We start from the raw sequence: 26,465 nt of genomic DNA, 5'->3' as shown, positions 1-26,465 counted from the left end.
AACTCAGTAGTGGCGATGCTTTGTGACTCGGTCAAAGTTGATTCATTGTCCCTTTAAGCCTTTAGGGTAGTGGGGTGTTTGCTAGATGCTTGAGAACTAAAGCGCTGTGCATACATTGTAATGAAGGACTTCAAACGTGAGCAGGAATAATTAAAAAATCAGAAATACCTGTTTATCATATCACGAAGATGATACCACATCAATGAGCAGAGGAAGAGGAATTCATTGATAGGTGAATCATTTCATAACATTAAGTATAACTAATCTAAAACTGAATTAATATCAGGAATGTAAACAATCGCCGTATGCCACAACTCGCGCACTTGCTCATGCCCCTATCAACATCCATGACAGATGAAAGTTTGTTCAGGCAATCGACTACCCACTGACTAAAAGCAAATTTCCACACTTATATCCTGCAACTGTCTTCCCTCAGTTTGAATTTATGCCTCCTCAGTTGCGTAATCTGAGCATCAATTGAGCTTGCTCAGACCATTCAAAGCCTTATACCCTCAATCAGTTCACCTTGCAGGTACTTAGTCTCCAGATACTGCAATTTGCAGAACTTAAACCTTTCTTGGTAAGAGTGACCCTTTATTCCCTCCACCAATCTCATTGCCCTTCTCTGTACTGGTTCCAGCAGCTCTACACCCTTCCTAAAATGAAGCCGCCATACCTATACAGTACTCAAGGTGTGGCCTGACTATTGCCTTATACAAGAGGATAATCACCTCTTTATCCATACTATCAAAATTCCTGTATATCATTGACAAGACACCATGTGCTACTCTTGTGAACCATCTGCACTGCTCAGAAAACTTCATATCTGCTTGCACAATTACCCCTACGTTACTCAGGTGCTTCCGTAGCCAGGTGGGAAGGAGCAGCAGTGCGTAGCACATGCTTTTTGATTAGACCGGGGTTCAAGCCCGTCACCACCAAATATGGAGGATGCGGAAAGGTCAGGGAATGACCACCGCATATTAACGGAGCAATATGGCCTTAGTTGCTAATGCTCCTAAAAACCAAATAACAGACAAATGAACAAGTACGTTACTCTGCAGTTACTACCCATATGCAGTACTTTGCATTTGTTAATGTTAAACTTCACTTGGCACTTTTCAGCCCATCTGCCCAACTTTTCTAGATCCTGTTGCAATAGCATACTATCATTGACAATGTCATTGTTAATGACAGTAATTAAGCCTGATATACTCTCGTCAATAACATTGATAAATGATATTGACGAGGGTATATCGTCCAACACCAAACCCTGGGGGACTCCACTAATAAAATTAGTCCGCGAAGAGCAATGTCCATTGATTACTACTCTGTCTTCTGCCACTTAACCATTCCTTTATCTATTGCAACAACTTGCCCTTAATACCATACTGCTCCAATTTGTACAGCAGTCTTCCATGTACAACAGTATCAAAAGCTTTCCAAAATCCAAGTATATGATATCAAAATCATTTTTTGCATTCAGTTCCTTTGTGACCACATTGGAATATCCAATCAAATTGATCAGACAAGATTTCCACTTAACAAACCCATGTTGTGTCTGAACTATAAATGCAGTCTTATCTAGATGATCCTGCAATACTTCTTTAACCAGTTACTCCATTATTTTCCTCAGAACGGAAGTTAAATTAATGGGTCTGTAATTACTAGTGTAATCCTTTGATCCCTCTTTGTGAATTGGGGATACATTTGCTCATCTCCAGTCCATGGGGGATCTCCTCTGAATCCAAAGATGCTCTCATAATTATGGCTAAGAGTTTGACTTCCTTTGCTGCTTCCTTTAAATATAACTGGATAGATCCCATCCGTCCAGGTGCCTTGCTTATGATTAACTTCAGCAATCATCCATTTTGCTCTCAGTTATTACAAAATCATTTAGTTCCCTGTTACAGTTTGATGAACTTCTTGCCTCCACTTCCCTACTTCTGTTGTGTGTAAATGTAGATGTAAAATACTCATTGAGTTTGTCTGCTGCCTGAGTAGGATCATCAACAACACTCGAACCATTGATTAACTTTTGATTGCTTTCAGGTGTATTGTTACCAGGAATGAAAGATGGGCTCTTCATTATGATCCAAAAAAGAATGACACAATCAGTGGAATGGCAACACAGTCACAGCAGTTCAAAAGCGTCAACTCTCAATTCTACATGGAAAGTTTTTGGTATAATTTTGAAATTTTTTTTTAAGAAAAAATAAAAGATTGGATAAAATTACCTTTAATATTATCTTAAAAATGAACTGTGCTTAGTGTTAAAACAAAAAGTATCGCTATTGAAGGAGCTTATTATAAAGTGAATGCAAGGACACTGATGTACTGTGAAAAAACTGACATCATTACAGAACATGAGTTTAGAAGAATATTTGAAAGGGAGTTGGTCAGTATTCTAAGTGATGGAAGAAGTTAAAATTTGAATTGATGTGGAAAGGGTTCTTTCCATAGAGAATAAAAATGCTTGCGCAACATTAACTTTTGTATTGAACATATTGAGTGCTGTGTTGAAAATTAATAAAATAATTGTTTATAACTTTTTTTATTTTTTTTTAAATAGTAAAATTGTAACTTTTGATTCAATTCATCTTTGTAAATTTCTTTCAATTTCTAGTACACATGTCCATGTGAATTAGGAATAGGCTACCCATTTCTATTATATAAATTACTTTACTCTGCATCCTCCATGAAGTGTAATGAGTTTGTTGCTTGTTTGGAAAATCTTTGTTCAATCCCATTGGAGATTGAAGGAATTCTTAAAGTCCTCTTTAATAAGGACTGTAGTTACCTCATCTCAGATGGAGGTTTTCTCCTGAGAGTGATTTCTGGTTTTTCAGCATGTACAACATGAAATCATAATGTGATTATTTGTTCAGAAATGATGCATAATGAAAGAAAGGTCATGTTAATTAGTGTACTGCAGGAGTGGCCAACTTAATTGTGATGCGATCTGCTTTTTTCCTTCAAAATGTGCTGTGATCTACCATCTCAATTTTATTGCACAAGGTGCACAAATCGAAGGATGACCGTATGTTTAAAATTCGTTGTGATCGACCGAAATTAAATCCGCCATCAACTGGTAGATCGCGATTGACTCGTTGGCCACCCCTGGTATACTGCATCAACCATCCCATTATGGTCATATTAAACTCCCAGAAAAACAACCATCAATTGTATTCTACAAAGCATAAAATTTAGATGAAAATCAATCATTAGTTTTCATACTACAGGTAGCTTTTGTATGATTTTTTTTAACTTGGTTTATTTTCTATAGCTGAGAAGTTTCTGGAATCAGTAGAAGTAAATCAGAATTATCCGGTCTTGCTTCTTCATTTGGTTGACAAATCTGATGCTGACTTAACCATTAGAGTTGCAGGAGCGATTATTTTCAAAAATTATATTAAACGTAATTGGAAAGTGGTGAGTAATTTGTAAGTTATTGTGTAGTTTGTTTGTAGTTTTTGTTGTCATTTGTTTTTGTTTATGAAGTCATTAATTTGCAAATGCATTATGATGAAGTAAATAAATCATCTCAGAGAATGGTTTGATATACTTTAGAAGGATATAAAGCAGTAAAGGGAGTTAGTCCTATATGGCAGTGTGCAGTAAGAATGTTGAACATTTTTTACCACCAACTTTTCCAATGACCTTTTTGACCAGGAATTGAGTCAATATGAGTGAAAAGGAGCAGAGACACTTTGGGGCTTTCTTCTCACTTCATTGGAGGATGAATTAATCATCCTCCAGTGAAGGTTGTTTGACAAAAATATTCAGTTTTTCTTCTGTCAAATTAGAAGAAAGAGTTCTAAAAGTAGAGTGGTTTCACTACTGAGTGGATTAAAAATCCGAAGCCGCATATTTGCTTGAGGAAGCAGTGAATTGTGTTATTGAATCATAGTCAACAGGGTGTACTATAGTTGATAGAGGTAGAGAAGTTGGTGACTTTAAAATCTAACTGTTTTGCCTAATGTTGCATTTTATTTATGTGCTTCTTCCTACTTTTGTTTTTCATATTCCTGTTTCATGCCTACCAAAAAAAACCAGAACTTTTTCTAATATGCCGAATCAATATTTTTTGTATTTGGTGACTGCATTACAACTCTGTGATTATTTGAAAAACAATTGGTAAGTGTAAAAAGTCATTATAGGTATATAAGTCACCAAACAATAAGATTATTACTATATTTAATACCATTCATATACCACATGAAATTAATAATATGGTTTATTAAGCTATCCAACTAAACTACTATGCATTAAGGTGGTGTTTCTGGCATCTTACCGATACCTATCATCAGACAATGCTGCTAACAGACCCCCTCTTCCCAATGTTTCCAGAAACTTGATGTGCATACAGGTCATTCCCACTATATAACCAAACATTCTGTTGGCTGTGGTATATCCTATCACATTCGTACGTTGGCATTCGAGGTGAGCGGACGCGCTTAGACAGGGCTCCTCAGTTAAGTGGTTTACTTTTGGATAGTGCTTTTAAATATTTGATTCATTTAAATATTGTTGGATTATTTTGTTATAGGTTTTCCTGTAACTGTTTGATTTTAATAATATTATAGATATAATTTTTTAAAGTTACTTTCATTGATATTTATTTAATTTTATAATGGTTGTTACGAGATCTGCCTTAAACACGTCACAGGGTATCGTGAGTCACACGGAAATAGCAGATGGCGATTTACGGGTGAGTCATGATTTAATCCGTTGTGGAACCTGTGGAATGTTTTCCAAGGTCGACCTGGTGACTAATCCTACCTCACCTGGGGATTCTTTTCTTTGTGATCGATGTAAGGAGTGCACCGATCTTAAATTACAATTTGGTGCACTGATGGAACAATTTGAGTCCCTGAAAAAACGAGTGCTTGCCCTCGAAAATAATGCTTCTGGGAGCTCGTCAGGGACTCAAAACTCCAGCAATCTACCAAGTGATGCACACCCGATTCGAGCCTCAAAACAGAAAAACCAAGTGCAAACTACCCTGGTTAGAAAGGACATTGTTTTATTAGGAGACTCCATTGTCAGGGAAACGGGGAATATTTTTTGTAATAAAGATAGGTGGAGGAGAACCAGGGTATGTCTGCCGGGAGCAACTATTGATGATGTCACCAACAGACTGTCAGATTTTAAAGGGGGTAAAGAAAATATTATTATTCATGTGGGGACAAACGATATTAAACGTACACGATCTGACGATTTGTTGGAAAAATACAGGACCATGCTGAGGAAATGTCGCGAGCTAGGCCATAATGTCTATGTGTCTGCAATTCTGCCCAGACACGATAGGAGGGATTATATGTTAAGAGCCTTGTGGATTAACTCAAGACTTGAAGGAATCTGCAAGGCTTTAGGGGGTAAATTTCTATCAGCATGGCCCACACTTGTAGGTAGAAGGAATTTGTTTTGTAGAGACGGGATACACTTAAACAAAGGTGGTGCAAAAGTTTTTGCCAGTATTATTGAGGATACCTTAAAGGCTCAGGGAAACTGCTAGTTAGGGGGGATGTGGGTAATACTGACACGCGTTTATCTGATAATATTGGTCAATGTAACTCTTGCACATACCTTAAGAGTTCTTATCTGTTACCCCAACTGGACGTATTATCTAGATGTTCTGGGGGAAAAGACGTTTCACGTGAGCAGGTAGCTAATATCAGGGAAGAGAGCCTAAATAACTTCAAGGGTTGTGTTAGGGTTGTTAAATATACAAGAACAGTAAATCTTAATTGTTTATACAGTAATGTTAGAAGTGTCGTCAATAAAATGAGCGAATTCGAACTGCTGGTTAAAACAAGTAACGCGGACATAATAGGGCTTACGGAGACGTGGTGCCACCCGGAAATTGGGGATGATGAGTTTCAGTACGGCTTGTATAATGTATTTAGGAAGGATAGAGTAGATAGAAGGGGTGGTGGGGTAATGCTTCTTATCAGAAGCAGCCTGAGTGCGACGATAGCTTTCCCAGATTCAGACATTTCACATGCTAGTATAGAGTCTGTATGGTGTGAGATAGTTGGAAACAAAGGTACAATGCGAGTAGGCGTAATCTACAGACCAGGTGATTGTGAAGACTATGACAAAAGCCTCTACATGCAAATGGAATGGGCAAGTAAGCGTCAATGCCTTATTATGGGTGATTTCAATTTGCCTCTAATTGATTGGAGTAAATGGGAAGGAAACTCGACATGGGGAACAAAATTTTTAAATCAACTAGATGACTGTTATTTGTATCAACATGTCAGGGAAAGTACTAGAGAAAAGAATATCCTAGACCTCATCATCACACATGAATCAGATGACATAACAGGGCTGACAGTAGAGGAACCAGTAGCAGGAAGTGATCACGGAGTTCTACGGTGGATGATGACGAGAGAGGTAGCAGAAGTAAAAGGCAAAGGAATGGGGTTTAATTTCAGAAAAGGAAATTACGATGCCTTAAGGTACTACATGGCCTCTATTAACTGGGTAGATATCGCGCAGAGAATGAATACAATTGAACTGTGGTACGCTTTTAAAACATTAATCACAGATGCCTTGAATGCGTATATACCATTAAAAAAATACTCCACGAGAAGGGTTCCAAGTTGGATGAATAGTGAAGTTGCCACATTACTTGAGCAGAAAAAGGTGGCATGGAAACGTTACAGAGCAATAAAAAGTACTGAAGCATATAACAGCTACAAGGTGGTGTGTAATAGAGCCACAGAAAAGGTTCGACAGGCAAAGGCAGTTTATGAGAAATCACTAGCAAACAGAGCAAAGAGGGGGGATAAGGAATTCTTCACATATATAAATGCCAAGAAGAGCAGGACAAACCAGATCGGACCTTTACGTAAGGAAAAGGGGATAGTAATAAATACACCAGCTGCCGTTGCAGATGAACTCAACAGTTATTTTGCATCGATATTTACAAATGAAAAGCCTTTTGTGGCAATGGGAAATTGTGGGAGCAAAGTTAAAAAATATGTAATTAATGATATTGAAATTTCGCAAGATTATTTAATGAAAAAAATTTCAAGCCTACAGACTAGTAAGGCTCCTGGAGTTGATGGAATATACCCTATAATCTTGAGAGAGGCGGCAAGCGAGTGCATTGAACCACTGAGGCTGGTTATGCGAGCATCACTAGACTCTGGGGAGATTCCCTTGGATTGGAAAAGTGCAAATGTATCTCCCATACATAAGGGTGGCTCCAAAAGTGAAGCCGACCGGGCTAGCCGAGTGGGTAAAGTACCTGCTCGGCAACCCAAAGGTCGCGGGTTCGATTCCCGCCTCGGGCTTGGATCAAAGTACTGCAAAAACCTTGGGAGGTGCAATATGGCCACAGAAGCCGATGCGCCAACAACTACCAATCAAAAAATCCAAAAGTGAAGTGGGAAATTATCGACCTGTCAGTCTGACTTCAGTAGTAGGGAAAATCATGGAGGCATTGATCAAGGGTGGAATTCAGGATCATTTGGATAGAATTGAAATTCTCAAGGATACTCAGCATGGTTTTGTAAAGGGAAAATCATGTTTAACAAATCTGGTTCGCTATTTCGAAAGGGTCACTCACGAGCTGGATTTAGGGAATAATTTCGACATTGTTTATTTAGATTTCAGCAAAGCTTTTGACTCAGTCCCACATGAGCGGTTGCTTTATAAGCTGGAACAGGTCGGAATCACTGGGAAAATCCTTAGATGGATAGAAGGATGGCTTCAGGGCAGGAGGCAGAGGGTTGTGATAAATGGCTATTCCTCAGATTGGGTTGATGTAAGAAGTGGGGTTCCCCAAGGATCAGTATTAGGACCACTGTTGTTTTTAATTTTCATAAACGACATTGATGAAGGGATAGAGGGCGTGATGTCTAAATTTGCAGATGATGTTAAAATTGGTAGAGTAGTTAATGATCACTGTCAAGCTGAGCTTCTTCAGAGAGACCTAGATAGACTTCAAGAATGGTCAGAAAAATGGCAGCTGTGCTTTAATCCAACAAAGTGTAAGGTATTACACCTGGGAAACAGTAATCCCAAAATAACTTATTCACTTGGTGGAGTTCAACTAAACCCAGTACTGGAGGAAAGGGACTTGGGTGTTACGATACGGTCAGACATGAAATTCTCTGAGCATTGTAAACAGGTTGCAAGGAAGGCCCATGGTGTCCTATCGATGATCTATCGAACTTTTGCAAGTAGAGATAGGGACGTGATAATCCCATTATATAAGGCCTATGTTAGACCACACTTGGAATACTGTGTTCAAGTATGGAGACCGCACCTAAAGAAAGACATCGAGCTTCTTGAAAGGGTGCAAAGAAGGGTAACTCGCCTGGTGAGATCGGCAAAAGGGCGTCCTTATGAAGAAAGACTTCGAATATGTGGGTTGCAGAGTTTGGAAACTAGACACCTTAGAGGAGATTTGATTGAGGTGTTTAAGGCTCTGAGAGGCATCAGTAAACTGAATGAGGACAAAATTTTCAAGATTATAAATGATGCTAGAACTAGGGGACATAAATTCAAGTTACGCGGGGAAATGTTTAGATTGGACTGCAGGAAGTTTTATTTTAGCCAGCGAGTTATAAATTACTGGAATAAGTTGCCTTCATGGGTGGTAGAGGCCGACAGTTTGGGGAAATTCAAAGGTCATCTGGATAGTACTTTCGGGTAAGGGAAGCGCATAGGATGATAGGATTAATTTCCTTTTTATTTAATTTTTAATTTCATTTTATTATTTTTATTTCTTTATTAATTATTATTATTTATTTATTTAATTTTTGTTTTTATCATTGTTTTGTTCGGATTTTTTTTTTTTTTTTTTTTGGCTGGTGCAGCATAAGCCATAGGCTTTCTTGCACCATACGGCCGTTACTAATACTAACTCTGGTAATAATATGGTTAGGAAAGGACATTATGTGGTGTCTATCCATTTAAATTATAATATATCGAAATTACCACTCTTATACCACGTGGAGTTTTAATATATTTTATTTAGGTGTTACCTAAACTAATATATAATGAGTAACGTTTCAGGTATCTTGCCAATACCCATCATCAGACCTTGCTGTTGGGAAACAAAAATAACTTATATTTTACATTGAGTAGATCTAAATAACAATCAACTAAGATGTATGATCAATCCTGATTTACAGAAAATAGATGAAAAATTTTAGGTTATAATAGCAAATTAGCAATTAGCATATCTAAGTTATGATTACGATCTAAGGAACAATTCTATGTTACAATTAGGTCACAATGTGCTATTTTCAGTTGCATTATGGTTAACCTATTTTTAATTAAATAAATAAACTTCTTACCTGCTGACCGAATCTTCCTGCCGGATGCTCAGACCTAAATGGGCAAGAGGCTCAGTCAGCAATACATTTATAAGTAAGGTATTCGTATAGTTAGCCAATAAGAATAGTGCTGGTTGCCTTTCAATCTAGGGTTGCTTGTGTGATGACCTTTGTTCTCTTGCTCTGGTTCCGGGTTGCAGTGTAGAGGATAAAAGAGCATGAAAAAGATGTAGAATATGGCAAAATTCAACAATCTGATACAACTCTCCACGCCTTCCAATGTGGTGACACCTGGAATTTCTGTAACAGAAGCATCATTTCCACAGATAGACAGTATAACAGAAGAAAATTTAAAGAAACCTTTCTTATCAAATTATTTGGATCCTCAGCAATCAATAGAAAACAGGGGGTTGATTTCAACCCAAAGTATATTCATCTCTTTAAAGAAAAAATAAGTGAAGAAATAAAGTTCCAGGAAAGAAAAAGAAACAAATCAACCAGAGGAGCAGATAGCGTACACCCTCTTCCAGACCCCAGAAACAGCCTACACACCTGATGAGCAAAAGTCAACTCAGGCATCCTCTACACCGGAACCAGAGAAAGAGAACAAAGGTTATCGCACAAGCACCCTGGATTCAGGATAGGAAACCAGCACTATTCTTATTGGCTAACTATATGAATACTTTATCTATAAATGTATTGCTGACTGAGCCTCTTGCCCATTTAGGTCTGAGTGTGCAGTAGGAGGAGTCGGTCGGCAGGTAAGAAGTTTATTTATTTAATTAAAAATAGGTTAACCGTAATGCAACTGAAAATAGATTATTGTAACGTAACTGTAACATAGAATTGTTCCCTAGATTGTAATCATAACTTAGATATGCTAATTGCTAATTTGTTATTACAACCTAAAATTCTTCATTTATTTTCTGTAAATTAGAATTGATCATACATCTTAGTTGATTGTTATTTAGATCTGCTCAATGTAAAATATAAGTTATTTTTGTCTCCCAACAGCAAGGTCTGATGATGGACATCGGCAAGATATCTGAAACGTTACTCAATGTACATTAGTTTAAATCACGGGTTCCCAACTTGTATTCCGCGGAACCCTAGGGTTCCGCCAATAACATTTGGGGTTCCTCAAATGAATCGTTACTCAATGTCTATTAGTTTAGATCACAGGTTCCCAACTTATGTTCTCCGGAAACCTAGGGTTCCGCGATAATTAATAGTTCAAATAAAGTTTCAAAAATTATTAATATTCCATAGGGAGAGTGGACTTGGGCACAGACTCCGCACGGCTTGCATTTGTGAAAATAAAATCCCCCTAGTTTAATTGTGGATGAACGAATCGAATACTTGCATTCGATTCTCCCACCACTAGTCCGAGTCATATCCCCCCAATGAAATCATCTGTAGTGAGGTGGGGGGGCAGTGGTACAGCATACGAGTGGGCGTATCAGTCATCGATTGGTGGTGTTTTACACTGCAATCATTTTGTGATGTTTTATGTACTTTTCATATAAAAATAAAGTGGGCATCGTATTAATTTATAATATTACGATTGTCTATACCCAAAATCTAAATATCATGTATCGTTGTTTGAGAGGAGTTTTAAAAAAGTGTAGCAAGCAGTTCACATGTTTCTAGTGACAAGGAGACTGGTATAGTGGATACTGATGAAAATATAAATCAAGGCACTAGCATTACTTGTGTAACAAATGAATCAAGGAAAAGGGAAGTGTTATTTGTCAGTACTAAACCATCGCTAAGTCATAAAAAAACGTAAATACGACTTGAGTTATTTATTACTCATATTCACAACCACAGGAAATCCCAAGGCCCCTAATGTGTTATGTATATTGTGATAAGATCTTATCAAATACAGTAGACTCTCGAATTCCTGGGATAGATGGTAAAAAACAAATCCCGGATAATCGATTTCCCAGTTAGTCCAAAAATACAAAAGTCCCCGACATACGTAAGAGATACGTTCTAGGACTTCTTACTTCGTCGAGTTTTACGTAACTCGAGAATGATTAATAACATATTTCTACTATATTATTATTGACAAATCTGAATTCCGTGCGATACTTGTTAATGTTTGACCATTTTCATACATCCTTATTTTATTACCGTATTTTAATTTTCTGATCCAACCCGATCGCTTTCCTTTTCTTCTTAGATTTCCTAGTACCACTGTCACTTATTCTCTTAGTTGGCACCATGATAACGGTCAAAATAAAATTTTCTGTAAAGAACTTCACAGGGTCAAGGCGAACACTCACTATTTTCATCTCCCGCAAACTCACATTTTATTGAAGCACATTTCTGGAGATCACTGCCATTAAACAATTTGCACCATCCGGGTTACTGGGCTTTTCTGTTTACGCAATTCATTATAAACGGGTAGTAAACTCAATCTTATTGCATTTGCGATAATACTGATAGTTGGAATTGTGTGGGTTTTTACATTACTATGGTGAAGTGTGTGTCCCCTTCACTGAAATCCTTAATCATATAAAAAAAAAACATAAATAAATTGTAAGAATCTTCTCTTCTTTCCTATTTTTTTTTGCTTGTTACTCCGTATCTTACTTGTGCAATTTGTGCGTGCTGTGATCATTGTTATTGATTGCTTATTTTATTTATTTATTATTTTTGTTTGTTTTAAATTTACAATCCTTAAAAAAAAAAAAAAAATTTGAGTGGAAAAAAAGTTTACGTAAATCTGTAATTGCGTAAGTCGAGGACTTACTGTATTGAAAAATGTTCAGCAACCTACATAAAAAATATGGCGATAGATAAAAAACGAAAAACTTACCATGTACTTACTCGTGTGTCCAATACGATGCTTCCCTTTATTTTGCGATGTCCATTTTAAGTCTAATAGCTTCCTTTTATTTTTTATGATGTTGCGTATGGTTTGGCCACCAACATTACATTACAATGATTGTTTAGAGATTTAACAGAGGCACCGTATTCAAACTTTTGAATAATTTCAAGTTTCTGTTTAACTGAAAACGCAACTCTTTTGCGTTTACCCACCATTTTCACGATTTCTAAAAAAAAAAAAAAAAAAATACTATAAAAAAATTGACATCTATGACTGTCTATTTTAAAATATACTTTAAAAGGTGAAATTAAAAAAAAAATTCAGATTTATTTTCCTTTGAAGTGAAGCCATGGATGTTAGGTCCAACTGGATGCAATGCCGGGTCTGCTAGTGAAGAAATTCAAGAATTCATTGAATTAAAATGTAGCGAAGAATGCAAACATAAATTCGAAAAGATGGAATGGATGAGTTGTGGGGATCAAAAACAACTGAACTTCTTTATCCAACAATGTGGTTTGAAATGACTAAAGTACTTCTTTGTTTTCCAATGTCTTATATGGTTAAAAGTGGTTTTAGTTCAGTAAATAAAATATTAACAAAGGAAAGGAACAGAATTGACATAAATCAAGAGGAGATATTAGAATTAAACTTACTGTATCATACTGAACATTGAACTTTTATCTAAGAAGCATTAGGCTCAGAGATCCCATTGAATAAAATTTTCTTGTTTAAAATTTCATAAGGAGTGATTAGGAAAAAAAATTGTCTAAAAAGGCTTTTTAGGAAGTGATAATTAAAAAATCTTTGAGAAACACTGATCTACACTAACGGAATCCATTTTGGCGATCATTGATCAGATCAAAGGCTTCAGGATAGTTTACGAGTTGGCAGTTAAAGGATTTCTCTGTTACTTGAGGAAAAGTAGAAGTAAGTGCAGTCTGGTGATAGCTCAATGGGATGGATTTGTCACCTTTTTTTTAGGAACTGGCTGGATACAAGGAAATTTCTTAACATATGGTAGAACACCAGTGGAATTATAAAGCGTAAAAAGGCAACACAGAACAGGAGTAAGCTCAGGAGCACAGGTTTTGAGAACAAGTGGAGAAATACCATCAGGACTTGCATCAAGATTGTTCAAAATTCTTCTATTATTCTTTTGACAAAGAACACAAGGTATTGAGTGGAGCCTACTGGGAATGGTAGGAGGCTGTTACTGAGATCTTCAATGCAAGACTTAGAAGAAAAGTGTAATGCTAGTAAGTTAGCTGAGATGTCAATAGAGCCATCATGCTTTAACAGAGTTGGAGTACAGATAGGCAAAATTTGCTGCCAATAGCTTTGGCAAGAGACCAGAATGCTTAACTTGGACAAGAAACAAATTTTTTAATTTTAGCCTGTTTAAAATCTAGTTTGGACTGATTAACAATTGTTGCAAGCTTTGGTGTTGGCAGAAAATGAACCTGATGATTTGGATATGTAACATTCTTATCTTGAACAGCCTTAGAACATGTATTGAAAAACGAAGGTTTAGATAAAGGATGAGATTTAAAGGTGGAGTGTGGAATAAAGGATTTTATTCAACACTCCACATGTTTATCTTGCACAGATGGTATCTTAATTAATGTGCAAAGTAATGCATTTACTTTGCACAGTGGGATTGACAAAATTGACTTACAGCTTACAGAAAAGTGATAAATATTTTTTATTTATTTAGTCTACAAAACGGAAATGGTTGCAATTTCAAATATTGAATATAGGAGATAATGTTATGGCAACTAACCAGAGTGAAATGGAATGCCCCCTTCTCTCCAGTTCTGGTTCATTGTTAAACCCATTTTCAGAAGAAAGTGCCTGTTCTTTGAGCACTTTATTTAAATATGCTGAAAGACTACAGAAGTGTGCTACAACAACTTATGAGTTGTTGTCAAGACACAGCTCCAAGAAAGGCATGGAGTTTTCTTAGCTGCCAACTGTCCAGATTTATAACAGCGAATCCATATTTTTTCTTTTTTTACTCAATTTGACTGTTATCTGCCAAAGTAAAAATCATCTCAGTTTGTTTAAAATATTACATTTATAATTTCATATTATATGCATATTAATGTACTTGTAAATTATTTGTTCAAAGCATTTTCAATATAATTATTTACATCAATGGCCTTTCAGGCAGAAGATGACACTGAAAAAATTCATGCTAATGATAGGGCAGCCATAAAACAACTTATAGTGGGACTGATGCTGAAGAGTCCTGAGCAGATTCAGAGACAGGTAATCAATACCTTTAGACAAAAATTATTTTTACTAATATTTTGCAAATTAAATTTTAAGTTGTTTCAGTAGTGTTGCAGTCCAATGTAAATGTTAGCATAATGTTAAATAACCAGATTGTCTAGTTGTAGTGTGTGAGCAGGCATATATTAGTAGGGAATTTTTAGCTATAGGGAAAATATAAGCAAAATATACAGAGATCTTTCAAATGAAAATTACAAAAATTAAGTGAAAGTTATATTTCACAAACAGAGAAATTATGCATATCATTCTTCACTGTACTCCCCCATTACATTTTGCACTTGCTCCAGTGCTGTACTAATGCCTGGACTCTGAGAGAAGTTTTGTGGTTGAAGCCATTTGTATACTGCTGCGTTGACTTCTTCAGCTGACAAGTGAATAGTACTTTGTATTGTGCATGGACTGAAGATTGAGAAGATGAAAGAAGATATTAGTTGACATTACACTTGAACTTCTGTATATTTTAATTTTCAGGATACACGTATGAAGCAAATTTGTTCCCGAAAACGGAAGTTGAATGAATAAATGCGGAAGAAGAAAAGTTGGCTCTGCGAGTTAGAAGTTGGACAATAAAAGGATGTTGACTAGTTGGAGCATGTGATCAACTGCTTTGGATTTATATTAAAGACATGCAGCAGAAACAGAATGTCTGTGAGACAGGGTGGAGCAGCTCTTAGAGACGAGTCAATAATTAACATAACTGCCCACTTTTCAATGGAATCTAGAAGCCCGGGTTTTGTGGGCACTGCCCCAGATACGGAACAATATTCCATAGCACTTGAGCAGATTGGCAATTTGTACAGAGGGAACAGATGTTTGGAAGAAAAGTAACACTGAAAGCAAAAGAGAAAACAGTTTTTTAGATGCAGAGGAAGCAATATTTCTAATGTGCATATGCCAAGGGAGATTAGAGGTTGGGTAATCATCAAAGATAAGCATAGGAGCAGAAGAATTCTTTTTTTGCGAGATATAAGACAGGACTGGGTTTTAGAAGGATTGGAATCAACTAAGTTATCTTTTCCCCACTGGAGAATTACCTGGAGATCAGCATTTAAGGGCAAAGTTTCTCAAACTAGAGGTGGAATGCAATGTGCTATCATCAGCAAAACTGTGGATAGAATTTCTGGTCAATGGAAGAAGGTCATTAATATACAAGAGGAAAACAGTTGATGAAAGACTGAACCTTTGGGAAACACCAGCATTAATGGAGAAGTCAGAAGATGGAAAGCCATCTACTGTCAGTGAGTGGTCAGGGAGAAAACTGGATTACAAAAAACAGTTTGGAAACCATAAGATAGAAGCTTATTTAGAAGAACACTTATGCCAAACATGATGAAAAGCCTTTGAAATTTCAAGAGCCACTGCTTGAGTTTCACTAAACTTTTCCATTGAATTTGTCCATAGATGCCAGAATTCCACCAATGGATTGACACTGACGGAATCTGTACTGGAGATCGTTGATCAGATAGAACGTTTCTAGATAGTTTAAGAGTTTGCGGTTAATTGATTTCTCCATTACTTTTCAAAGAATAGAAGTAAGTGCAATGGGATTATAATTGGATGGGTGGGATTTGTCACCCTTTTTAGGAACTGGCTGGATATTAGCATTCCAAGCAGAAGGCGAAACATCTTTAGAATAAGAAAGTGAAAAAAGGTGACACAGAACAGAAGTAAGTTCAGGAACACACATTTTAAGAACAAGTAGAAAAATACCATCAGGACTTGTATCTTTCTTAGCATCAAAACTGTTCAAAATCCTTCTGATGTCCTTTTTTGACGGAAGACCACAAGAGGCATCGAATGGAGTGTACTGGGAATGTTGGGAGATGGTTTACCAAGATCATTAATACACGGGTAGGTGCCTCCGTAGCCAGGTGGGAAGGAGCAGCAGTGCGTAGCACACGCTTCTTGATTAGACCAGGGTTCAAGCCCGTCACCACCAAATATGGAGGATGCGGAAAGGTCAGGGAATGACCACCTCATATCCCGGAGCAATATGGCCTTAGTTGCTAATGCTCCTAAAAACCAAATAACAACAACAATACACGAGTTGGAAGAAAAATTGGATGCTAGCAGGTCAGCTTTATGTTTGGCTGAAGGGGCAATAGAACCATCTGGTTTTGATAGAGGTGGGAAAAGTTGTGGCCAATAGCATTGACAAGAGACGAGAATGCTTGATTACCATTTGGACAAGAAGCAAGTTTTCTACTCTTAGCCTGTTCGAAATCTAGTTTGGACTGATTAATAACTGCTTTGCAATGGTTGCCAGCTTTGGTGTAAGCAGAAAATGAACCTGGTGATTTGGATACAAGCCAATTACAATATTCAACATTCTTCTCTTGAACAACCTTAACACATTTATTGGAAAACCAAGGTTTGAGTTGTAGACAATATTTTAAGATGGAGTGTGGAATAAAGGATTTCATCCCTACTAGAATAATTTCACTGACACGATTTGAGCAAACGTTGACAGCAGAAGGTTTGAAACAGTAATCTGACCAAGGAAAAGAAGAAAATAAATTTTGCAGATCATCCCATTTTGCATTCTTGCAATGCCAAACAACACGAGGAGAATGGCCACAAGAGAAAGGCTCCATTGAAGAAGAGACCATCACAAAGTTTTGATCTGAGGTGCCTAGAGGACCTCTACTGTGTTCTTAGAAGGTTTGTTTGTGAGAAAAAGATGAGGTATGTTTGCTGCAATGTTAGGATTGCACAGTATTCTGGTAGGTAAATGAACAATCTGTGTGATGTCATTTGTAATTGTAAAAGCCACAGGATCTATGCGACTAGAAAAAGGAAGCGAGCTGGAGTTGTTGAACATTAAAGTCACCAAGGAAAATTACCTCACTGTTAGGAACGTTGGACTGGAGAAAGTCAAGTTTCAAAGAGAGGAAGTTAAAGAGATTAGTGGAATTGGTAGAACGATAGAGGCAACAGATGAATTTGACAGAATGTAGTAGAGAGGTTTTAAGTCAGAATATTGAAAAGAGAAGATTCCAAATTACTGTCACTGACAGGGAATATCAGAACGGACATATGCACAAATACCACCTTTGAAACAAAAGGAGTCATACTGCAAATAATTCAGACAGCTGAGATGAGCAGTGGTTGAATCAACCGATAACTGGGATTCTGTCAGATAAAGTACATGTGGTTTGCCAGACTAAGTGGAAATGAACATCATTGAGTTTAGAACTGAGACCACATATATTTCTGAAATGAACAAGGAAGCGTTTTGTAGGTTTAGATCTTTTTTGCCGATAAGTTTGTTCTATTAGTTTGGCAATTCGTGGTATATTCAGAAGTAAGGAAAGGTGGCGAGGACATGCTGTATAAAGTAATGAAATTTTTGCATATGGCATACACATGATAAGAATATACCCAGCTCCTTGACATAACGTAGCCTCGACAATTCTCCCTGTACCCACACTACTCAGACTCCCTCCAGTCACTATCTGGCAGAGTAGAGGCAGTGCGGTTATACACTAGCTGATTCAAAAGCCTCCTAGAGAAATACCAGTAGATTCAGTCCAGTGAGCTATCTATCAGCCAGCCTGTAAACACCATTTTAGTGCTGTACCCTTGAAAGAAATGTAAGGAAGATTGGATCTTGCCATGATATCCATCATAACCTGAAAAGACATCAGTCATACTGCATGATGGAAGAGATGGGAAGGTTTGCTGGAGCTTTGCTCTGGAGACTAGACATGGGTTCCACCACTTTAAGCATCCAATAAGCAAAGTGGTGGTATTACACCAGTTGATGAGAGACATTTGACGACGAGGTGTGGCACTCACACCAGACAGATGAATGCTATGAGTGCCACACCTCGACCCCTGCATATGTTGGTTTGCACCTGGTTATGCTAGGCTATATTTCATGTATTTCAGAACTTGCACATGGGAGTTATACCAGGATTACTAACAGTTCCACCACCATTGTGAAGGTGCAAGCAGAGGATTTGGTTGTCACAGACCTACCAGATTTTGCTGAAATTTAGTCCACTTGACTTGAGTGTCACCCGAATGAGTTCTGGCAACATTTTAGACTCCCAGGTAGTAGCAAGCATAGCTTGTCATATCTGAGAGAATGTCTTGGACAGCCTGAAGGACCAAATCAGGGGGATACCTCAAACTTCATCTCCCATATCTGATCACTGTAGAACAATGTGAATATGGATGTTATTCTGCTGCAGGCACACACACCTTAGGAAGCAAATCCTTTAGAAGCACATCATAGTGTTTGCTACCCTCGTCTCCAGTATTTGCCATTTTTTAAATGTTTCTCCCATTCCAGAATCACTGTGTTATGATCCTAGAATACAGTGAGTAACACTTTTCTGGCAGATGCTTGGATTTGGACTTTCTTTGGTCTAGGTGAGCCACACTGAACATGCACATTTGCTTTCTGGTACGTAATAGAGTATCAAGGAGTCATCATGTTTTATAAAAGGCAGCTCTTCATGCTTATTCCATCTTGCAAATTATGGCACGGGCACATGTTCTAGGCTTAATCAGAAGATTGGAACACACAAGTTTTTCATTCAGTTCTGGTGTTAAATGCTGAGGAATCAATTCAGTAACACATTTGAAATGTGCAGCCTCCACTAATGATAGCACGTGCTGGACCAACACTAATTTTACACACTGTGGTAGTATCTTCAGCATTAATGTGACTTTCCTCATATGAGCTCTTCCACTGTTTCTATGACTTCTGATATCATAATGTGATGTGCTTAATTGTTGAGGAATCAGAGATTCCTCAACAATTTTAGTACCATTCTTAAACTTATTGCCCCACTTAAAAAACTTGCTATTGAATTGTGCTTCATTGTATCAATAAAATCAGAAGTGCTTTATTCCTTTTGCACTCAAAATTCAGTTTACAGATTGCATCTCGCCTTAGAGTATGACACCACTTTGAAAATTGACTGTTTCTAAATAATTTCATCAGGTGATGCCATGTGGATTCCCATTGTTGTTAAACAGACTTTGATCAATAATCTAAGAAAATATTGTTTCTCATAATATACATTTGTGTTGGTTTTTCATTTCAGTGACCTTTTTATATAAAATTTGAAGAGAATTGATGAGCTTTTTTACATTCAGCATCAGTGTGTAAGTTGGTAATATAAGTTAGAATGAAGCTATAAAGTGTAATTTAATACACTTGGTGCGCTTCCGTAGCCAGGTGGGAAGGAGCAGTAGTAGTGCGTAGCACACGCTTCTTGATTAGACCGGGGTTCGAGCCCGTCACCACCAAATACGGAGGATGCGGAAAGGTCAGGGAATGACCACCGCATATCCCGGAGCAATATGGCCTTAGTTGCTAATGCTCCTAAAAACCAAACAACAACAACAACAACAATACACTTGGTTCAGGTGAGAGAGAGAGAGAGAGAGAGAGAGAGAGAGAGAGAGAGAGAGAGAGAGAGAGAGAGAGAGAGAGAGAGAGAGAGAGAGAGAGAGAGAAGGTTAGCGTTTAGTGAGACACCAGTACACTTGTCTCATTGTAAGGAACTTTAGGTAAACATTTTTTAATTAATGAAGTTGGGGGGCCTTTGGAATTTAATACATGAAATTTAATGGTATGTTAAATATATGAGGGGGGCAAGCAGGGTTGTGCCTTGTAATGAAGAGCACTAAAAAAAAAATTGCTTTTAAAATAAAATTACATTTTATTTTTTGTATTACTTTAATACCATTCCTTTCTGAGTGTGTCTTGATTACTAGCTACAGTCCAACTTGTTCTCCCCTTTCATTATATTCAATGTATCATTAAATTTAGCTAGTATATAACAGCGCTATGGTGCTCAATACGTTCCTATCAATATTTGTAGAAGAATAAGACAAATTTACCTCATATGATACGTAGAACGCTTCCGTATGATACTCTCCAGGACTATGAAGATTAAATAAAAAGGCATTGATAAGTTTCTCCTGTCACTCAAAAATATGTGACCTAGACTTCTAAAAACAGGTAGTAAGTGATAAATCTTTGGGATATGAAGAGTACCTAATTGACTTTTCACCTTGTCTGTCTAAACTATATTACACAAACAAATTCACACCACAATAGTATAAAGTAAAAAAAAAAAAAAAAAGCCAGAAGAAATATATTTTAATATATAGGGCTCATGTGGTAGAAAGTAGATCAGTGAGACACCAGTGCACATGACGGAGTATAAGGCACTTCGAGGTAAAATTTTTAATTAATAAAGTCAGGGAAGGAAGGAGGATAAGTAAATGTGCAAAATTTCATGTTTGTAGAAGAATAAGAAAAATTTATCTCAATATGATACGTAGAATAATTCTGCATGATACTCTTTAGAATTTAAAACGAATAAAAGATTAATCCAAAATGATTACAGTAAAAAATCAATTGAAAACAATTTTTTAAAAAAAGTTAATTAAAGTTAAATGTAGATTTTGAAAAAAGGTTTGCCTTCTTGAAGCAGACAATGCTTGTCGACCGCTTGTTGTGATTACACGAATGAAAATTACAGATTGTGAAAGCTTGAATCTTAAATAGAGAGATTATTTGTCCTCGCGCAAATGTGGAAAAGGCCGCAATTATTTGTCTTCGTAAAGTGCACGCAAGAGACCACGAATTGGAGATAGATACAGAAGGCAAATGTTAATAGAATTCTTATGTAATTTAATTTTGATGGTTTCTACAATTAATTGTCTCATATAATTACATTGTACACTAAGTATTTTGGCCTTGTTAAATAAAAATGTATGTTTTTCGATAAGGACATGAACGGCTAATTCTGATGCTGTTGAACGAGAAGCACGGACCCAAGGACGCAAGCTGTTTATGTTAACAATCAGCAGGAATTGCATAGAGCAGAGGTTCCTAAACTTTCTTGGTTCAGACACCCTTAGTGTCCCAGTAATTTTTACACGGCACTCCTAGACCAAAATAAATACCTAACAGTTCCGTTTATTAAGTAGTTAGGTCCAAACAAATTAATAAGTAACATTGAAACTGTGAACTAAATCGTACTAGTAGTTCGCGCGGTGTCTGACAGATGTCGAGTATAGCTGTGAGTTCACTGCACTGCGCAGTTTGGGAACTGCTGGCATAGATCCTTGATAAAACAAGTCACAATCACTGCAAGAAATGTTTACCAAGTCATTTATTTGTATCGCGAAAGAGGAAAGGATTGAGCCATTGTTCAATATAGTGTGTAATTTCCATATTGGTGTAATTCCACATTTCTACATCAGCATGTTCGGGATGCAACTAGAGGGAGTAATACTCTTGATCTGATTATCAGTAGTGATTCTTCATGCATTAAGAATCTGCAGATAAAGGAACCACTAGGTGACAGTGATTACAGTGTGCTGAACTGTGATTTATTCAAAGAGGTAACTACCATCAGGAGTAAAGGGAAGGATTTTTGCTTTCCTAAAGGCGACTACGGTGGTCTGAGACAGTATTTAAATTCTGTACGGTGGGACCAACTGATGATGTTACCAATACATCATCAATTGGTCCCACAGCAAATTGATGGTTTCTACAATTAATTGTCCTTACATACCAAATAAGAAATATTGTTCAATGTTTAGGCCTAAATGGATGTCAGATGAACTAATGAGACATATGGCAGAGAAGAAAAATGCATGGGATACATATAAATTAATAGGTGACATGGAAGCTTATGATAGATATAAGCTGGCCTCTAACCAAGTCACAAAAGAGATTAGGCAGGCAAAGGCAGATTATGAGAAATCTTTGGCAAAGGATGCAAATAAAAACAGTAAAGAGTTCTTTACCTATGTAATCTCTAGAAGGAAAGGGATGAATCAGATTGGTCCACTGGATATTGATGGTTCAACTGTTGATGATCCTGCTCAGGTGGCTGACAAACTAAATCAGTATTTTGCATCTACATTCACATGGGGAGTTATTTAGGGAGGGGAATGCCAGAGGTGAATTGAACTCTAGCAGTCAGCTAGATGATTTTGTAATAACTGAGAGGAAAGTGCTGGAGAAATTGTTGAAGGTAAACATAAGAAAGCCACCTGGGGTGGATGGGATCTGTCGAGTTATATTAAAGTAGGCAGCAAAAGAAGTAAGCAAACCCTTAGCCATAATTATGAGAGCTTCCCTGTACTCAGGGGAGGTACCCAAGGACTCGAGCTGTGCATATGTGACCCAAATTCACAAAGGAGGATCAAAGGGTGACACAAGTAATCATAGACCTGTTTAACTTCTGTTCCAGGGAAATTAATGGAGGCACTGGTAAAAGAAGCACTGCAGGATCATCTAGACAAGACTTGAGATATAGCTCAGACACAGCATGGGTTTGTTAAGGGGAAGTCTTGTGTGACCAGTTTCATTGGATACTATGATGTAGTCACAAAGCTACTGGATCTAGGGAATATCCAGGGAATAACTTTGATATCATATATTTGGATCTTAGAAAGGCTTTTGATACTGTTGCACATGGAAGACTGCTGCACAAATTGGAACAGTGTGGCATTGGAGGCAAATTACTGCTGTGGATAAAAGGATGGTTGAGTGGGAGAAGACAGAGAGTGATTATCAATGGAAACTTCTCTTTGTGGACTAATGTTATTAGTGGAGTCCCTCAGGGTTCAGTACTTGGGTGCATTGTTGTTTTCTGTATTTATAAATGATATTGATGATGGTATATCAGGCTTAATGTCCAAGTTTGCAGATGATACGAAGATTGGCAGAGTTGTTAATGACACTAATGACAGTATGCTGCTGCAACAGGATCTAGAAAAGTTGAGCAAATGGGCTGAGAGATGGCAAATGAAGTTTAACATTGACAAATGTAAAGTACTACATATGGGAAGCAGTAACTCCAGAGTAACGTATCAACTCTGTGGTACTACACTGACAGTGGTAGAGAATGAAAAGGACCTGGGGGTAATTGTGCAGGCAGATATGAAGTTTTCTGAGCAATGCTGACTGTCTGCAAGAGTAGCTCATTGTGTCTTGTCAATGATATACAGGAATTTTTCTAGAAGGGATAAGGAGGTGATTATCCTCTTGTATAAGGTGATGGTCAGGCCACACCTTGAGTACTGTATACAGGTCTGGAGGCCTCATTTTAAGAAGGATGTAGAGCTGTTGGAACGAGTAGAGAGAAGGGCAGCAAGATTAGTGAATGGAACAAAGGGTTGCTCTTACGAAGAAAGGCTTAGGTTTTGCAGATTACAGTGTTTGGAGACTAGGCACCTGCAAGGTGATCTGATTGAGGTGTATAAAGCTTTGAATGATTTGAGCATGCTCAGTGCTGATGGGATTTTTCCTCTTGCTCAGATTAAGAACCTGATGGGCCACGGTTTCAAATTGAGGAAAGACGGTTGTAGGATAGATGTGCGGAAGTTTGCCTTTAGCCAGCGGGTAGTTGATTGGTAGAACAGACTTCCATCTTTTGTTGTGGAAGTTGATAGCCTAAATAAATTTAAGGCTGAGCTGGACAGGTACTTGAAACGAATGGTGTGGTGAAATCGGAGCTTTTTTTAAAATTTTCTTTTTGGCTGATGCTACGTAATCTTGCCTTCTTTCATCATGTGTCTCTACTAATGCTAATGGTGTGGCCACAATCTTAAATTTGGTATCTTTAAAGAATCTGTTAAGCTGCTTATGCTAGGTTCAACGTATGGCACAGAAATAAAGTATTTTTTGACGTTACTATTGTTGGTTAGTGTAGTTTTTGTATTCTATCTTTAGCTTGTACTCTAATTCGGTTTATCGTAGCATGGGGGTAACCTCTGTTAAAGAATCTGCTGGTTAATTTACCTGTATTTCAGAGTCTAATGCAGATTCCGTCTTTGAATAGTCATAGGCAACGAGAAATTGATTAAAGATAATAGCCCTTTTGTAGGCTACCGGTGTTTGTTGGTTTACTATAGATGTCAAATTGGATTTTATTCGTGTTCCGAGTAAGAGTGAAATTTGGAAAATTTAATGACTTAGTATCTGTATTTTCCCTTTCCAATGTAAAATTGAATCGAGGATGAATATAATTAAACGAATATAAAATGTTATCAATAAAGCTGCTATTAGTAATAACCAGAAAATTGTCTAAATGCCTTCTGGTAGAAAAGGCATCAAATGTATATTCTCAATGTATGTGTATATTCTCAATGTATGTGTATATTCTTCAAATGTATATCATCAAATGTATATTCTTCGGGGTAGAAAAGGCATCAAATGTATATTCTCAATCGTTGAAAGATAGACCTCCGATTTATTTGGCTTCAACTAAAAGTTTAATTAAGTGAAAAATTTCTTTAATAGAAAGCTTCGATATAAGCAAAAAAGGCCTATGGTGCTCTGGATTCATATTGAATAAAGTATTGTGCCACAGAGCTAAAACAGAAAGAAAAGAAAATAACAGGTTGCAGGTAACAATACAGGAAAGTAATACATAACTTTTGGATGGGGGTGGGACAGCATCCTTCGTCAGTTGTGACTGTTAATGTAAAAATAAGAATGTCATATGTGCATGCAGTCATGTATGGTGAACTGCGTGCTACAGGTGCAGATAACAATTGACTGTTAGAAGGGAATGCTTGTAATTTTAGCTGTAATGCCTGGGAATGTTGTAAATGCCAACGTTTTTCAGCCAAGAGGATGGTCGTCTCACTAATGGGATGGACACGACATCCTCTCTTCTGGTTAAAGGAACCGCTACAGCACGAGATGTGCGGTGATTCCAACTAGACGCAGTGATGGTAATGGTGGGACCGATCAATAATCATGTCATGGCATGGATCAGTGTCATGCTGGGTTGACCAGAAGTGCTCAACAATGGCTTAGTGCTCCATATCTACTAAATGGATGCTTTCTCGTGTTCAGAGACACAACTACTGAGTCTCCTGCTGGTTCCCCCAACGTAACAGCCAGTGCAGTTTTAACCCTCAAGACGAGGGATCGAAACTTCCTACCTGGGAGTTGTAAGCACTTTATCCCATGAGACTTTAAGACTCTAGAAATTTGTTGCGATAGATTCAGGTAGAACGGGATAAAGGCAGTCAAGGCAGAGTCATTACTGCGCATGGGCCTGTGGGTCGCTACATGGTCGCGGGCCTGTAGGTTACTCTTATCTACTATCTAGGGCACTGGTGGGGTAGCTGCAACTTGCCAGATCTGTCTTAACCCTAGTAATTCAGTGTGCCTCTCATCCACAGAACTAGATTGGGCCCAGACGTGGGTTAGTAGGGCTCGCGTTGTGCCGAGAAGATGGCTGCATGTGTGTACTGACCGGTAGGTGAACTGGCCAGCACACATCAGCTTGTGATAGACTGATATCTTCAAATGCATGCCCTCGCACATTTGAAGATATCAGTTTGAAGGGTATCCAAGAAAGGAAGAGTATTGTCCAACTCCAGTTCGATGATGAATTGAATGAATGGCGACAGAGAGTTAAGATGGTGCAAAAGCCGGTTGTCATCTAGAAGCTCCTTGGCACAACGATGGCCAGTTCGACTGGAATTGAAGTGAAAGAGACACCACTTCAAATGAGGCCATGATTGATAGGGTACAGCAGCTACCCCACCAGTGCTCTAGATAGTTGTGACCTACAGGCCTGCGACCCACAGGACCATGCTCAGTAATGACTCTGCCTAAACTGCCTTTATCCCGTTCTGCCCGAACCTATCGCAACAAATTTCTAGAGTCTTAAAGGCTCATGGGATAAAGTGCTTACAACTCCTGGGCAGGAAGTTGCAAACCCGCATCTCAATGGTTAAGAGATCAGTTTCCCCCCCCATGCTGCAGAGTGGATTAGCCTACCGTATTTCCTGCCGTGATTTCACTGGCCTGCTATGTTGGGGAAAATGGCAGGAGACTCAGTAGTAATGCTTCTGAACACGAGAAAGCTATCCGTTTAGCAGACATTGAGCATTCAGCCATTGCTGAGCACTTCTGGTCAACCCAGCACGACATTGATCCACACTGCGACATCATGATTATTGATTGGTCCCACCATTACCATCACCGCATCTGGTTGGAATTGCTGCACATTTCATGCTGTAGCAGTCCCTTTAACCAG

The 26,465-nt window shown here is 37.8% G+C and overlaps 1 protein-coding gene across 2 annotated transcripts in view; it reads left to right on the top strand.

Moving 5' to 3' along the window:
- Positions 1-26,465, top strand: part of Cse1 (chromosome segregation 1) — a 441,978-nt gene that overhangs the window by 31,853 nt on the left and 383,660 nt on the right. For both annotated transcript variants that reach the window (XM_090381796.1, XM_090381797.1), the window contains exons 3-4: positions 3,287-3,432; positions 14,299-14,400. In XM_090381796.1, coding sequence (XP_090237922.1) covers positions 3,287-3,432; positions 14,299-14,400 — 248 coding nt within the window. The remainder of the gene's footprint in view (positions 1-3,286; positions 3,433-14,298; positions 14,401-26,465) is intronic.

This window comes from Mastigoproctus giganteus, chromosome 9 (assembly GCF_048544385.1).
Source record: "Mastigoproctus giganteus isolate SK-2022 chromosome 9, ASM4854438v1, whole genome shotgun sequence".
Lineage (NCBI taxonomy): Eukaryota > Metazoa > Arthropoda > Arachnida > Uropygi > Thelyphonidae > Mastigoproctus > Mastigoproctus giganteus.
The sequence above is the reverse complement of the archived record's forward strand: the minus strand, read 5'-3'. Positions and strand labels throughout refer to the sequence as shown.